We start from the raw sequence: 17,397 nt of genomic DNA, 5'->3' as shown, positions 1-17,397 counted from the left end.
CGACTACAGAAACACTATCGGGTGAAATCTTATTAGCTATGCTTTAAAATGTAGACCCAGCATTTGCCACAGGCAGGGTAATATCCTGAGGTTCTCATCAGGGTGAAGTGATTAAGATCCTGTCTAATCACTAAACACTTGCAAATCTCAGCACAAGCACTTTATAACGGTAGAGCCCGTAGTTTTATTTTGAGTGGCTTGTTTACAAATGAGCTGTTCATCTTCTTTGGGAAATAAGGAAGTTGATATTTCCTTCCTCTACAATGTATTCTTCGAATGACAATTTCAAGTCTTCTTAATCAAAACTGTAACAACAGACACCTAACGGAATCAGAATCTGGTACTGTTAACTCTGAACAGAAATCAGCATTGCCCAGAGTTAATGAGTTACTGAAATTATAATGTAGAGCCCTGCCTAAAGTCAGCAAACTGTTAACAATGGCTGTCGTTTTGGAATGGCTAGACTTGACCCGCATATCGGGTTTCAGCGGTTTTAAGAGTAGAGGGAATTATAACATGCTTCGACACATTAGATGCCATTACAAAACAATTGGGAACCTGCAGATGGAAAACACAATTAGAGTAAGCCTGGGTCATTACTGCAGTGAGCCTCAGCTGGGAAAGGAACTGGATGCACGGAGGACACAATAAATCATCCCTGTTACCAAACTTCCAAGTTCAAGTCTAATGATTAGCACCTCATGGGGTTTCACATAAATGTTTTGGTTAAAGAAATAAAAGTCTCTGTCTTGGGTCCTTTCATGCCAATACAAAACCAGTGTCTGGCTTAAACTTTTTTTGTTTTATGGGACATGTCAGCTACAGGCATGATCTCTGCTACAAATACAGCCTTGATTTGGCGCATACTGTTCACATACTGAGCAAACAGAAAAGGGCGACGCAGACTTAGCAGTTTCTAGGCAGGCACTGGGCTCTGCCTGGTGGACCGTGCCAGAGAGGCTGTCACTTACATGGCCTTGGTCGTCCAGTTCATTGTTGGTAAGCTTCAGCTTGTCGAAGCTGATCACTTGTCGCATCCAAGTCTCCCCAGAGGCAGGTGAGTCTGGATGAATATACACTCGGGGTGGCACCGGGGAATCAGCATTACCTGCCACCATCCATTTAGAGCTGTGATAAACATACCTACAAGGCAAAGGCGAGACTCACAATATGGACGGCCCATTTCTTGGGATTACCAGCTTAGACCAAGGGTGCACCCTCTTCTAAAACTCCAAAATAAACTCATTTCTCCACCCACCCAAAAGAAACCTTTAAATAGACTTTAGAGCTTGTCCTGCGAGGCCTTGTGGAACTCAGAGTAAGCATCATATTGATGGCTTAGTGAAAATATACAGGCTGTCTCCTCCTCCAAAACGCCAAGGGTTGTGATGCTAATACATTACACTAACAACAGGCATAATTTATATTCTGATATTTTTTCATCTGAGTATTTAATTGACACGAACACACTACGAAGTTGTCAATCTCACCTCTCAGTAAACCTCAAAAATAATTCAGTGTCTTATTCTAAAGGTTTCTACTTCCTGAAAGATCACCTCTCTCTTTAGGCTCAGTACAGCCTGGTGGAATAAAAAATAAGGGAAGTGAAAGAAAACTGCCACGTTGTTCTTTTGGGAGAAAAAGCTTATCTTTTTAACATTTAGGATTGTTTTTCCCAATTCTTTAACATTGTAAGTAGAGGATAAAATAATTCAGGCTAATTTAAGTTTTTGAGGAATCATAAAATGTAGGCTATCATTAATCTTCCATGCTTTTCTTTATTGGCTGTTGTAAGGAAATTACTTCAAACAGTTGGCAAATACTAATTTCCAACTAATACCCAGCATACAAAGCATACTTGTATAGTACAGCCAGTTAACCATACTTTCACAGTTAAGAAACACAATAGCCTATTCTTTATTTTTTTTTAAATTACACAAGTAATTAACTCAGCAAGAAAAACATTTAAATAATTAAATTTCCGGGAATAAACAAAATCTCAAAATTTAGCTGCATATTCAGATTATTCTCTGTCAGTGTGAATGTAAACACTAGCAAGCAGCATATTGATGAAAAGAGGTTATGTAGTTAGAAGAATTGCCTCTTGTTCATGTGTTAAGATTCTGCACACAATTTATAGTGACAGTGTTCAGGTTGTGTCCGAAATACCTGTGCAGTAAACACACATCTTTTTAAAGCAGCACAAAACATTTTCATACATCAATCTTTGGTGAACTTTGTCTCAGCTCTGGTTACACATTTCAGTGAGCTCAGTTTTGACCTCAGGATCCCTTGTAGATTTTAATTCCTTTCCTTGAAGCAACGTATTTAAGCAGAGCATTTAAATTAATTTTTAAAACTTTCCTTTAATTGGCATGTTATGCTTTTAATAAATAAATTCCTATGAGCTTTTGTGACTATTAATTTTTCATGATGTTTTTAACTTGGACCAAATACCGTTCCTTGACAGAAAAATAAGTCAAAAATAATTTCTGATACTGATGAAAAAGTTGAGAAATAGAATGGAAACTTCAGAGATTCATGAGAAAGAAAACTGTACTTCAGATAAGACTTGGGTTACTACCAAAATAAATAAAAATGTTCTATCAAAACCTTGAAAAATTATGTATATTAAATAGTTCAAAATCCAAAAGGCTGTAAGAAAATAAATTGTATGTACATATAAACAGTCCCCATAAAGAATTCTAAATGCCAAAGCTAAACATTTCTTAGAAAGCAATGTAAGAAAGCAAATTTGTGTGTTTACAGTTTGATCTATTATTACATATATAAATTTTCATTGCTTTTGTAAGAGTATATATAAATCATGTAAAAGAAAAAATCTAAAGTATATGGAGAAAAACTGTAGGGAGAAACAGAATAGAAACTTGAAAAAGAAAAGAGTAACTAAGAAATTCATTAAGATTTACACTATCTTCCTCAATACAAAACTCAAATTAGAATATGGGCTTTAAGTCATGTATATTTTTTGAATAAACTTAATGTCTTCTGCTTTGTGCTAGTTAGTAGGTAAAGGTAGCAAAACTCCTAATGACTTAAATAATTAGAGTACATAATACAACTTAAATAGAAAATACATCTAAAATTATTATATTTGGCACTTTTAATATATCATAAGCTCATATACAAATTGAAATCTTGATATTGACAATCAAAAATTTGTTTTACCAAAACAAGCACCCAATTTTTTAAAAGTGGTAGAAACCAAATGATTTCAATTAGACATATCTTAAATGACAAAGAAAAATTTCAGAGATCCCTCTTCTGATCTCCCAAGCTCTCAAACTTCCTTTTAAACAGATTAGCATTTTAAACTCCAGATACACAAAAGGCATTGTCATTGAAAATCACTTATTCTATTTGTTGCATAAATAAAAGCAAAGACAGTTTGAAAATAAAGAACACATATCTTTTCAGAGTTTACTTGATGCCTAGGCAAAAGTATTCTGTTTCAAAGTCCAAATATTAGAAAAATAGAAATTTTTAAAGCATTTGTCCATTACCAACCTAAAAGAACAAGCCAGGGATAACAATTCATTACAAGTTTAGAGATGATTTAATGTCACAATGAATTATGAGACTTTCTTTTTCTAACTTGTAAGCATCTCTTTCAAATGAAAGTCTAAAACATATGTGATTTTTTAATATGCCAAGAAAATTAACGTTAAGATAAAAAATAGGAAAAATATAGCATTTACTTTAACATGTTAACTGCAAACTTTGCATTAAACACTTTCCTCAAAATTCTAACTGAAACGTTAACATTGAAGATACGTTTCACATGACAATGCCAGGCTATCCGCTGCTCAAAGTCTGGATGACTGAAGACATCTCTTTTTCTACCAAAAGATAAACAAACGCTGAGTTTCCACATTTGCTAGGGGACAAGACACCAACTGAACTGGTATAACCCATGGGTGTTAGATCATGAATCTGCAAGTTCTACAGACTTTGGGAAACAGATCGTAGTGGCCTGGATGAGACTGGCACTAGCTGGCAGTCTGGCACTAGCTGGCAGAGTCCTGGTGTTGCAATCACTCTGATGCTGGCAGTCGTCCTACCTGTATCTTTTGTTGTCCACTGGCACAATGTCCATGGCAATGTAATACTGCTGGTGCGGATCTAATCCGGAGATCTTCACTCTCATTGCTGGAAACATGCGCCTGTTTGTAATGGAAGGGAGGAAGAAGAAATAGGGCTTGGGCTTTGCTTTGCTCGTGATTAAGGAAAAAGACCGAATAAAGCCAAGAAAAGTCTGCAATCTCCATTTTTAATATAAACAAATTAATAACATTCACTTTGCTAGCATAGCTTTGGGTGTCAGAACATAGGATATATCCAAACTGTAGGTTTGAAGATGTGACTTGCTGCACTGTGCCCGCATGTTCCGTGTTTACAGAAACATCAGTATAACCTAAATGTGAAAGGATATTTTTTTTTACACAAAAGAAACTGCTCTTGAAACAAAATCAGCAAGCGTATTTACCTTACTACAAATAATGAAATACATCAAATGATGGAAACTTCAAATTGCTGAAAGTGATAAAATATATTATAATGTGAAATTTTAAAGGGGGTTATAAAAAACCCACAAGGAGCCAATGTGCCATGCTATAACCAAACAATATGTTCTTTATTGAGACAGGACTTCCTGTCTGCAGCCTGGTAAGGTAAAGTGCAAAAAGGCGCTCCAAATTTGAAAGGTATAGTAAAACTTCTTTATTGGAAGCAGAAACTAAACACAACGTATATTTATGAATTTCCTTCCCTCACCGAAACAAAAAAAAAAGTTTTCTTTTCTAACCACAATTATGGCTAATTAAAGCAAACGAAAATTCCATTTTCTCTTGACTTCCCAGATATGTGTATCGAAGGAGATGCTGAAGTCAAGTCGCATAATCCCTTTAAGGAGAACACTGAAGCAGAGCACACAGCAGCGCCAAATTGCCGTGCATTAAAAACAACATAAGTTTCTCCCTTAAAAAAAAAGAAAAAAGAAAAAACCAACTTTCTTCTAATGATTTATGTCTAGGACCTTCCAACAAATCTCATTTTTGTTAATTTAACCTTATAACGCAAATTTATTTACCAATTTTTCTACGACAGTGCTATTAAAGACCCACTGCCAGGAAAAGTCCATAAGAATTAACTAAGCAGGAGAGCAGTTTAATATGCTGGCTGCTTTAGTGTTCTTTCAGTGCACCTGTAAGATAAAGAGTAAAAGTCTTTAACTACATCCTTTATAAGACAACTGTTGCTTTGTGTTGTTGAAGACCGCATTTGGATGATTAATAAAAACTCCCCGAGAATGCAGAAGGTACCATATGGATTCAATAAAATATGTTTTTGTAATTTCTAATAAGTTTGGATACTTTTATGCTACCCAGGTTTTTACCATGTGTACTCCCTGAAAGAGTTGTGTGTGCTCTTTAAAGGACCCTTAAAAGGATCATATTATTCTTAGATTTCATTACACTAAATGAGCTGAAAACTTGAAAGTGCAAATTTCTCTCACCGGCCTCAAATTAAAATGATGTGGCCAACAAATCCATTTATTTGACTAAGGAACAATGCACAAATTACATAGTTACAAAAACAACAACAACAAACAAACAAACAAAACAAAACTTCTTTCCAAACGGTTTTTGTACTCAGTGAATGTAAGGTAGTGGGCTGGATTTCGTGTGTGTGTGTGTGTGTGTGTGTGTGTGTGTGTATGTATGTATGTGTGTGTGTGTGTGTGTGTATGTATGTGTGTGTGTGTGTGTGTGGTTTTAAAACCAGGGTAATGATTCTTATAGTAGTACAGGATTAAGCATGATAGTAGTGACTTTTCATGGTAGCCTTATATCAGAATAGCACAGTACACCACGGGCTTATGGTGCCAGGAGCAACCTGGAAGTTTTGAATTTTAGAAAACTGCATCAGAGCGTGCTAAAAACAAAATACAATTAAAATTAAAAATAATTAAGGCGGGAGGGATCGACGTATTACCTCGCTCAGGACTGATTAACTACAGCCTAAATAGGTGCACAGACTGCGATGCACAAGACCTTCTCCCTCTAACTCTCGCGCTCTCCCCTGCTCAAAGCTACAGCTAAGGCTGTGTGTAGCATCCACATTAACAACGATCTGTCTGACTTTTAACGCGACTGGGCCCGTGCCGCGCTCTTCATCGAGGGCGCTTTTGGAAAGAAAGCGGTGAAGGTTTACAAAGGGAGCTACTACCGTCCCGGGCCCGGTTGGGTGGGTCACAGCTGAAGCCCGGAATGGGGTAGGGTGAGGCCGGGTCCAGGGGCACCCGGCGAGCTCCGGCTTACCTGCCGGCTTTGGTGATGATCATCTCCGTGCCTATTTCGTGAAAGCGCTTCCAGAGCTCCGCTCCTTGCAGATCCACCCTCGGAGCCTGCGGTGCAGGCAGCGGGGTCCCCGGGCCGGCCAGGCCAGGGACCGGAGACCCCTTCGGGGATCCTCGAGGGGACGCCATCGGGGAGGCGCCCTGGGGGAAGCCGTCCTCACAGCTGCCTGGACAGCAGAGGGGAGAGACGGGGAGTCTGTGAGGGAGAGAGCCGGCCTTGGGGGACCACGGCAGGGCCGGGCCCTGGGACGCTCGGGGCTGCCTTGAGGCCTTGTGGGGTCCCACTGCGTCCCCATCTCCGAAAGCCAGAGCCGCGTCGTCTTTTCGCGCCCGGCCCGTGCCTGGTCCCCCGGCTCGCGCTCCGGGGTCCGAGCGCAAAGTCCCCGGGGGCGCTGATCCCGTCCCAGCCGCCGGGGTCTGCTCAGGTCATCCTTTCCTTCCCTCCGCCCCAGGCAGCCGGCGCGTCCCTCTCCGGGCCTGGCACCTCCTGGAAACCTTTCCAGACCCCGCTCCTGCCAGCCTTTCCCCCTCCGCTGGCTCTCCAGGCCGCGGGACGCGGCGGCTGCAAGAGGCCGGAGAGCCGGCCCTCGGGCGCCGCGGGGCCCAGGCGGAGAAGCGCCGGGCATCCCGGGGAAAAGAAGGGCGAGCGAGCCCGCCGCAGCCTCCCCGGGGAGCGTCTCCGGCCTCGGGGGGCGCCCGAGGAGAAAAGCAGCAGCACCCCGGGGTTGCGAGCATCCCCATCCTCCCCATCCATTCTCCCCCAGACCCCCATCCTCCCCCACCTCCCCGGGAGGACGGGGAGAAGGGCCGACTCACCCGCCGCCCCGCGGGAGGCGCAGCTCCGCTCCGCGTCCGCGCAGTTTCCGGACGCCGCCCCGGCTGACGGCGGGGGAGCCGGGGGAGCCGCGTCCTCCTCCGCCTCGGAGCTGCCCCGCTCGGCCGCGCTGCAGCCCGCGTCGTCCGCCGCCCCGGGCGCCTCTCCGGCGGCCAGCTTCCTGCGCTTCCTCTGGAGCTGCTGCTGCTTCTCGGCGCCGATGAGCGCCTCCACGGAGAAGGCGTGCGCCCGGAGGCTCAGCATGCTGCACGGCGAGCCCCTCCGCTTCTCCGCCATCCCCGCCGCCGCCCCGCGCCCGCCCGCCCCTCTCTCATATACCCGCGGCTGGGGCGCACGCACGCGCTCGCCCTCCCGGCCCCCCACGCCTCCCGAGATCTGCCCCCTTCCCCGCTGCGGGCAAAAGCAAATTTGCCGTTTCCTCTCCTCTCTCTCTCTCTCTCTCTCTCTCTCTCTCTCTCTCTCTCTCTCTCTCTCTCTCTCTTTCTCTTCTCTCCCCCCCACCCCCTCTCTGGAGTTGGGATCCGAGGGAGCAGGAGCGTCGGCCGCCAAGTTTCCTTCCCTGCCTCGAGCCCACGGATGCACTTCTCTGCTCCCAACCCCTCCACCTCGTCCTCCTGCTGCTCCAAGATCTGCCTTGACTGATGCGCCGGAGAGGACTAACGCGGGTACAAAAAAAAAAAAAAAAAAAAAAAAAAAAAAGAAAGAAAAAGAAAAAAAGGAAAAAAAAAACACTCCGCGGACACAAATTAGGGATTGTAATTGAAATTTGTTGCCTTGATCTGTCAGCACTTCCAGGCAGGAGAGCGGTGGGAAGAACTTGCTCATTAGTGTCAATAAAGCCGAGGGGAGGGGCGGAGCCTAGCGAGCTGTCCATCACCAGGGCGGCGCACCAATCGGAAGGCTCGGAGTCCGCGCAGCCCGCGCCCACTTCCTTACAAGGCCGGGAAACCTCGGTCGAGAAAGCGCCGCCAGCTGGCGCGTCCGTGCCAGCTTTTTGTGCTGACACCCACCACCCCGGTCCAGACCCCGGCTCCCAGGCTTTTCTCATCGGGACCGGGAGAGGCTGAGCCCCCGGGTTTAACCGAGAAAAGAGCACCTCCGTTAGCATTTCCCCACGGCCTCTCAGGGAACCTTAAATCTCCGGGTCCACATCCGCATCAGCTTTTGGAGTGGGCAGGGGCTCAAGGGCAATACCTCTGTCCTTCCTCATCTCAATAATCCTGGGTTTCCTAATGCTCATCTCCGCGGAGCATAACCATGGGCTTAACCCTGCTCCGTAGGTTTTTCTTAGGTGAGATGAGTTTAAGCATATTTGATTTTTTTTTTAATTATATTATCGGTCAGTCCTTCGTATAAATTAGCCAGGGAAATCCGCCCCCTTTTATTTCGGAGTAATTATTTTAAAACGTAGGTTGTGGATTTTAATTCCGTATGTTTTTAATAATATGAGCTGGACTATAAAATGCCTTATAACTTGACAAAGTAACACGTGACACACTTGTAGTTTTTTATTGTTGTTGTTGTTGTAAATATCTGTAAGTATTAAAGTAGCTTCATATTTATATTGGGTTTTTAAGAATCGGCGCGTTCCTTTAAAATAAATTCAAGGTAGCAGAACCTTAAAATTGAATGACCACAAACAGGTAAATGCCATTCTGTCGTTTAATCTCCGCATTTTCTTAGTATTAACGGGATATGATTTTGATGTGAACTTAAAAAAAATTCTCTTGTGGCATAAAATTCACTATGTACACAAATCTTCGGTATAAAATACTCTGCAAACGATTAGTTTGTTTCATTTTGCTTTTCCTCCCTTGCTCAGTGTTCCTTTGAATACTGCAAACCTCGACTTTCTCTGACTTTAACCTTCAGGAGAGTAGAGTCAGCGTTGGAACCATTGTTATCATCATCATCATCATCATCATCATCATCATCATCATCATCATCATCGATGGAGGAACCCGCAGTTCCTTTATGGCTGTACCGCTGGGAAGAGATGGAACCTAGAGGCGCGTTGCCTGCCCTAGGAAAGCCGGGCAACAGGATTTAGTAATATCCTTGTTGGGGATGCAGATTTTAAAGGCCTAGAAAAACGCGTTCAATTGGAAGGCATTGTTTTATTTTTTTTTTTTTTGGGGGGGGGGAGTCTGTGCCCTTGGTTTGGAGCTGTCCGGATGCCCAGTAGCAGCGTGCACAACGATACTGCGTCCTAAAGAAGTAAGTTCAAACCCCGTTTGTGAAGAAAGCGGGGAGCCCACAGAGCTCGGAGAGCCGGTGCTGGAGTGGAATTAAGATGTCAATGGAATTTACACCGGCAGCTCCCGGCCGTGAGTAAAGCTCCCGAAGCGCGACTGTAGCCGCGTTCAGTGGCCCGGTAGGCTAGAGCAGCAGCCCCAGGCCCTAGCCCTCGCAGACAGCTCTCCAAACCAGCCGGGCTTGCACCCTAGGAGACTGATGAATTCTGTGGTCCAGGGGTGGAGTCACTAAAGGTTTCTGGCCTACTCGCCTCCGCGGCGGGAGGAGGCAGAGCGGCTAGTTCCGAGAAACCGCTGGGAATCCCAGACCGGAAGCCTGGAAACTTTGTCGCTCTGATCTTGTCCCTTTAGACGCAGAACAGTTCAAACTGGTTTGGGGTGTTTAAACAGGCCTGCAAGGGTACCCCGAGGATCACAGGGCCCCAAGCCCTTCTCTGTTTCTCTGCCTCTTCTTCAGCCTTTACCCCTGGCAGATGGAGGCGCAGAACACCACATTTGGACTTGGGTTCATATAGCTAGTACACAGGGAAGCCACAACATCACAAACTAACAACAAAAATCAAAGTAGCGCCTATGCGTACAAGAGTGCGCGGAGCTCTCGGGGAAGAACGAGGGCGCTAGCTCCCTTAGTCCTGGTCCAGGGTGGCTTTGAGGATCACAGCTAAAGGACAGTACAATAACTTGCCTCCTCGACTGCTGGAATCAGGCTCCAGCTCCAGGGCGGAGGACCAGCTGTTTCCCCATTGGTTTACAAACTATGCACAGAGTGTGACCTGTGTTCCCTGGAAGCTGTCAGAAAACCTCATCCCGGGCTGGAGAGGGAAACCGGACCCTAGTGGGCTGAGAAGTCAAAGAAAGGAGTTTCAGAGAAGCGTCCCAAGGCCTTTGCCCAATGAGCCCCGCAAGTGTGTGTGCTCAGAAAGGGTCAAATCCCGCTGTTCGGGCCAACTCCTGCTGTTCCAATCAAGAGCGGGAGGAAAATGCACAGCCGCTCGGCTTGACGCACAGGGGAACCGGGGATCTCCTTCGCAAGGCCCGGTCTTTGCGCTTCCCTGCTTGTGACCTCCCACAGACGCATGGGTGTGCGCCTGAGCACGCGTAAACGTGGGAGAGGTCTAGGGACCCGGGAGTGTGTGCTTTTACCTCGCGGTGAGAAAATGTCTCTTCCCATTGTATCGCCTACATTAAAGAAGGATCAGAACCGAAACGGTGTGCAGTCTGGCCTCTCCCAGCACCAGACTATTTTAAATAAAAGCCCCTCCGAGGATGGAATCAGCCTGAGAGGAGCTAAAGGGGAGGCAGAGAATCCTGGATGACCAGAATTTTTTTTTTTTTTTTTTCTGGAGGGGGGCAATGATGTATGCCGGAATCAGGACAGCCACTGTGTGTGTGTGTGTGTGTGTGTGTGTGTGTGTGTGTGTGTGTGAAGGAGAGTGTAGACTTTTAAAAAAGGTTGTCTGCTCTCTGCTTTTCCTGGTGCACTTCTGAAACATTCCTCTTAAAAGAAAAATAAATGAAGAAAAACATTTTCTCTGTCTGCGTCTGCTTCCACTATGTGTTTTAGCCTGGGTCTCTCTCTCTCTCTTTTTCTCCCTCCCTCCCTCTCTCTCTCTCAGTGTGTGTGTGTGTGTGTTACTTGCTGTTTCATTTTCCCTGACTGATAAGACAACAATTTTTATAAACAATTGACGGTTTTCTGAAAGAAGCAGACCGACCTGCTCAGACCTCATCCTGTACTAAGCAGCCTTTTGTTTCTTTTATACTTCACAACCACAGTAAAATAATCTAACCTTTACATTTGCTTTCTTGGACTAGAAACTGGATATACTGACAGGAAAGTGAGTAGTATGCTGAACTCGAGGTACTTGCGATCATCCCTGGATCCTTTCTATACATTAAAAAAAGACTTTAATATTAACTGAAAGATTAAATGAGTGAGAAACACAGAAACGGCCGAAGAGTGGGGGGGGGGACGACATCGGTGGAACATAAACACAGAGAGCCTTGGGTATTTGGTTGTTACTTTGTAACTGGGTTGCAGAAGGAGATGCTGACGCTTAATTCAGGACTGTGGACATCAACACCGCTCACAGTTTACCAGGCTACAGAGTACTCCACTTCTTGCTCTTGGTCTTTCTTCATTCTGGGAAGGCACTTCATTGCTTCTCCCCCTAATCTAGATTAATGGAAAACAAGTCATAATCCACCTAAGTTTACCAAGGTTTTGGGTGTAAAGCGGATCAGGCTGTATTGCAAGTTGGCGCTTTAGGAAACACCCTCCTAGCATGCAGCTGCAAGCCCAGGGGGAAGCAGAAAGATCTAAAGCTGGGATTCTTTTCAGATGGCTTCTGTTAACTGACTCTCAAGCCACACCAACATCCCAGAGTAGCAACCCAACTGTCTTCCCCCTCCCCTCCATTTCTTTCGCTGTCTCCTAATAAAGGTCTTCTCCGGGTTCCAAGGAACTGAGACTAGGACTCCAATCAAGGAACTCAAGAGCCAGCCTAGAAAGCACATTCAAAACCCCTCAGGACTTAGGAGGGTTCAAGCCTGGAGCTTCTCTTCCAACTTTGATTTCTCAGCACAAGTTTGCTCCTCCCTGGAGCTCAAAGAGAGGTGGTTTCAGGGCCAAGGGAAGAGTAGGTAGAGTGAGTGCAAACTCACATTCCTCCTTCACTCCCGCAACCCAGGGGATAAGGAACCTACTGTCCTGAAGAGAATTCAGGGGCTCTGGTAAAAAGAAAAGAAAAGAAAACTTCCCATCACATCTCATGCAGACCACTTGCTCTGTCTCAATCAGCAGTTTCGAAAATACACCGATCCTTGTGAAATCCATGGACTGTATTGTCTAATACTAATCTAAAATAAGATGCCTTGATGGAGGCCGTGCAAGTAGCACTGGAGGATGAGGTGGCTGGAGTTTGCTAATACCAATATAGCAACAATTAGGACGGAAGACAAAGAAGAAACCTGAAAAACAATATATATTCTCTGGTTACTTGGTAGTAGTCTGCTATAAAACGTCTCAGTTTCATTTTTTTGTTGTTGTTTTGTTTTGTTTTGTTTTTTTAAAGTAACTTCATATTCTTTGAATTGGTCCCATTTCTCCCTGTAAGCAAAGATTACCAACACCGTGGTTCCCAGTTTAACAAATGGGTTAAAAATGGAACTAAGCATTAGGCCTCATTTAAGAATCGACATTTGCTGCTTTGGTTTGGTTTTGTTGGGGATGAGAGGGTGGGCCATCCAGGCTGGCCTCCACACCTGATCCCAAGCGATCCTCCTGACATATGGCCTCACAATGGGGCATAGGCTCCATCTACCACTCAAGCTTCCTATAAAAATTTGGCTTCCTATAAAAATTATGATATCCTCTATTGAGACCTATTTTGGTACCTTACATTGGTAGCTGCCCACTATTCTTAAACAATAAAATTTTCGTACACATCCTTGTAATCTATTGAAAGCATTGGCAATGGCAACAACAACAAAAAAATGTGAATGGAATTTATTCATATTTCATACTGTCAAAGAGACATTCACTTTTACATGAATGACAAGACTTTTGACAGGTTAGTTTAAAGCTAGTAATACAGTTGTATAAAAAACAAGCAGCACTGGGAACGAATCCTGTTCTTCAGCACATGGTAGAAACTGGAGAAAAAGCAATGACTTGGCTACAGAATCGTTTGCTTTGTTTTCGCCTTGAATTACACAAAGTCTTCTATGATTTAAGAATTAAGCAATTAAGTAGTCAAAAACGGAAACAGTTGTATTCTCTCCCTTTTTACTATAAAAATTTGGAAATATCTCAAGTAAAACATACTGAGATAATATGTATTCAACTTGGATTGCCTCTTTTCAGAGAGCATTTTAAAAACTGCTTTTAGATGTGAGCGTGGGTATGGGCAGGTGAATGCAGGTGCCCGAGGACAGAAGCATTGGGCTCTCCCGGAGAGGAAGTTGGAGGCAGTTGTGAACTGCCTGTTACCCGGGCTGGGAAATGCTGAGCTCAGCTCCCAAGCTGGATTTTTCAGGTGGAGGCAATGAAAATCTTCCAGCAAAAGGCTAAAGAATGGCAAGGTAACAAGAGGAACTCTAGAAAGATGCTTAGGCAGCGAATGCGAACACCCGTGCTTCGAAACTCTGTCACATTCTGAATCTGGTCCCATTGATAAAGGAGTCAGAAACACTCATCTCGGGCAATGCTTATAGTAACCAGCATTTCTAGAAAGACAAACTTTTTTTTTTTTATGTTCACCTTTAGTCTTTGGTGCGGTTCCTTCTCAAATTACACAAAATGTACTTTAAGGAGCACTCACTACCTGCTACAGATGTCCAGGAAAGCTGAATTATGGAAGTCGGAAACATATGGTCGTTGCCTATTGCACAAGGAAGGTACATATGAAAGTTATAAATTTCTTTTCTAAGTCAGCATTGTAAACGCATTTTATAGGGTTCACGGTATGTATTACATCTGTAGATTTAATTCCTGAAATATATGTTTTTTTTAAATATTTGTGGTTTGAAAATCTAAGAGAAAGAGCTCTTCTTCATGATTCGTTAGAGGTAAAGGAGAGAAACGTCTAGCAAATAAAAATACATACGTGTATGGAAAGAGAAACATTTTTATTCCCAGCTGGTTATCCTGAATAGGACTTCAGGTCATTCTCTGGCAAAAGATCACTCACAACACAGGAAAAAAAGTGCCACAGAGATGAAGCCAATTTGTGTTTGTTTCGTGTGTTTGTATGTGTGTGTTCGTGTGTGTGCATGTGTGTGTGTGTTTCTGTTCTAAAGCAGATAAATGAATTTGAGCAAAACTAACTTGGAACTGATATATATATATCAGATTAAGAACTTGGCCTTGCAAATGTCAAAACTGCACCAAATTCAATTTGTTTGTGAGGGAAACAAAACCCAACGTCTTGCCAAACCCTTTGCCTATCAAAATGTGTTTTAATCTTAATTACTTTATTTCATCATTTTGAAATATGTTTTGATTGCAATAATAATTTAAATTGCACAGTCAATATTATCAGCGGACGCTAAGTAGTACCATCTACCAGTGGATCTTCTGGTACAGTTTCAAAGCTACTTTGAAGTGATCTTTCATGGTTTTTTTTTTTTTTCTCCTTACCAGAAGTCTCCATGCTATCTTTTAAATTAAAATGTAGTTATGTAGATTTTTTAAAAAAGAGTCGTGGATTTCTTATTCCAGTTTATTTGAAGATATTTCATAAACAAGTTAGGAAAATGGCTTTAGTTTTAAAATGAGTTCAAACAAACGTTTACTTGTTTAAACGTCTTTAAAGTGGAGCAGATGCTCACAGGTGTAACTGCTATGGGTCAAGAAAACCAAGCTTGTATCTAGAGAAACTGCTCAGGCTGATCTCCATGTTCAGGCTGGAGCGCCAGTGACATTTTCTTGGGGGTGGTTGGGTCCGGAAGACATAATGCAGAATAATAACAGATGCTTCCTTCCTGGGAAGTTTTATTATGATTGTGTTTTGCATTCTCCTTTGTGAACAGCTGTTGAGTAGCTGCGTGGATTGGTTTTTCTGTTCCTTTCCAGAACCTGTTTTGCGGAGGCTTTTGATTCCTCTTTGCTGTGTGGCCGTGCTGTGTAGTGGTAAGAAATCGAAGCCATTCCGGACTTCCAGATAGATGGGGACAGGAACCCCTGAGGTGCGGATAAAGCTATCAGATTTCGTTCCCAATATTCAGTGCAAGTTGGGAACAAGAGAACGGAAAGAGAAATTTCTCCTTATCAAAATTTAAGTCGCTTCCCTGAGATGAGAACCTGCCCAGTTTCACCCCAGGCCACTCCCTGTCTCTTTGTTTCCCAGTCGAGAAAGGGACGTCATTTTAGGTCCGGAGCAAGCTTAATTGGGTGCGTTGTTTGTTCGCTTTAAATATATATGTATATGTTTAGTATTGGTACAAAACGGACGAAAAGCTTTCTTGTTTGTTTTTGTTTTGTTTGTTTGTTTTTGTTTTAAGTCAAATTTCCTGGGCTATCCTAAAACTCTGGAGAACGACGCCACTGGCAAAACATTTAGGAATTCACATTTCCGATGAGATTCCACACCTGAAATGAAAATCCAGCCTGACCTTTCTGAAGGCCGAGTTGCTTGGGTCAATATCTGCATTTTCTTTCATTCCAGTGGTTTCCTTCCTGGTCTTGGAGCTTCATCGCCATCTCCCCCCATCTAACACCTCCCCCCCCCCATTGCTGAAGACAATTTGATTTACAGTTTGCCTGAGAGCTGCATTTCTGTTTAGAAGGTGAAACGTCCAAGTCAGTTAGGCAAATTATTCCCCGACGGTTCCAATGTTGCGCCAGAGTCCCAGAGTCAGTTATTTTTATGTCTGACTGTATTTCAAACGTGCGGGGTGATAAATAAAACCCGCCCCAAACTTCCAACTATCTCAACCTGATGAGGAACAATGACAAAAAATTAACCTAGCCAAAGCGTCGGGGCTCTCGCGAGCCGCTGGATCGTAAATTAGAGTCCGCGCGCTGCGCGCCTACTTGCAGCAGCCGCGCCTCTGCGGAAGCCAGACCCGCGCGCCAGCGACCAGCGCTGCTTGGAAGCCACGGCCCAAACAGGGGTCGGTGGAAGGGCGGTGGTGGGCTGGGGTGGGGTGGGGGTGGGGGAGAAACTCCTGGCCACGCCTTGGGGAGCCCCAACTAATTCACCAGCAACAGTCCTCCCAGGTGGTGAGTGCAGAACCAAAAAAAGACCAGAAAGGGAGCGGTGGAGAGGGGAGTGTTGAAGGAACGCAAGTCTGAACTCTCCAAGGATCCCTCGGCTAGCCGTGTCCCTTGAAAGGGGTGTCAGCCTCTGCTCTTTACCAGGAAGCCCTTTTAGGGTAATCAAGGCAGGCCTCCTGGGGAGCTGAACGCCGTGCGGGCTTTCCCTGCGCAGCTTGCTAGAGTCTCCACTCCTGTAAGGCAGTAAGGCACGCGTCCCATCCCCGGAGCCAGGCACCTACTTAGCCGGCAGTCCCGCACTCTGCGCTGGAAACCGGCCTCTGGGTGGGGTGGGGGGGGGGTGGTTGCCTGGCTGAGTCGGAGTGTGGTCCGGATCCCTGTCTTTGACCCGAGCACCTGTTGGGGAGCCTGAGCGCACGGCAGCCAGCTCGGTTCCCGGTGGCCTCAGTGTGCCGCGGGTGTGGATCACTGTGCAGTGCCGAAGCGGCCCTCTCGGTGCCCGGCGCACGGTGGGCACAGGGGCAGAGGCTTCGTCCTTCTCAGCATCTATCACTAGCGCGCAACTGTCCTCTGAGACTCAAAGGCAGCCTCCGGGATACACACTGGTGCCCTGAACCCCAGCCCTTAGACAGGGGCGCGCGGCTAACAGCGCGCATCAAAACCCTCGGAAAGATTTGGATCCCGGGAAGCCAAGTCCCTACGCCTCGCAGCCACCTTACCCTAAGTGGTGACGCTAACCCAGTAGAGAGAGCCGCCCGCTGCTGTGGGTGCCTTGGCGAATCCTCCTTAGGCTAAGCTCAGTAGCCGCGGGAAAGCGGAGAAGAAACGCAGTGCAGGAAAAAGGGAGCTGCTGTGTCCTTTGCGCATTTGAACTAAGAATTCCCTGAAAAGAAAGAAAGAAATAGGTTCAGAATACTGAGTGCAAACTTAAAATCCTAAGGGGAGGAGTGTTCCAGTGGTCGGACTGAGCCACGCGGCCGCCATCGGTGTGCGGGCAGCTCTCCTGGGCATCACGTTCACGAGGTCATCCGTGGAGGTCAGTGGCTGAGGCCAGAGGGCTTGGGCCTCGCGAGGCAGCTCTGGATCTGCCCAGGGACCTTGTGTCTAAGCCGATGGCGAGAGACCTGCCGCCTCTCACGGCTGGCATAAAAAAAAAACAGCCAGGCCTGTGGTCCTGGCCCAAGGCAAAGAACCAAGAATCCTCATGGGC

At 45.1% G+C, this 17,397-nt stretch overlaps 1 protein-coding gene across 1 annotated transcript in view; it reads right to left on the bottom strand.

Annotated features, from left to right (window-relative positions):
- Tbx18 (T-box transcription factor 18) overlaps positions 1 to 7,994 on the bottom strand; it is a 28,430-nt gene extending 20,436 nt beyond the window's left edge. The window contains exons 1-4 of the mRNA XM_021656420.2: positions 7,196 to 7,994; positions 6,342 to 6,546; positions 4,083 to 4,184; positions 972 to 1,143 (exon numbers count right to left, since the gene is read on the bottom strand). Of these exons, the coding sequence (XP_021512095.1) occupies positions 972 to 1,143; positions 4,083 to 4,184; positions 6,342 to 6,546; positions 7,196 to 7,490 (774 nt within the window). The 5' untranslated portion in view covers positions 7,491 to 7,994. The remainder of the gene's footprint in view (positions 1 to 971; positions 1,144 to 4,082; positions 4,185 to 6,341; positions 6,547 to 7,195) is intronic.
- Between the last annotated feature and the right edge of the window lie 9,403 nt (positions 7,995 to 17,397).

Source organism: Meriones unguiculatus, chromosome 6, assembly GCF_030254825.1.
Source record: "Meriones unguiculatus strain TT.TT164.6M chromosome 6, Bangor_MerUng_6.1, whole genome shotgun sequence".
Lineage (NCBI taxonomy): Eukaryota > Metazoa > Chordata > Mammalia > Rodentia > Muridae > Meriones > Meriones unguiculatus.
This window is presented reverse-complemented; position numbering and strand designations above follow the sequence as displayed.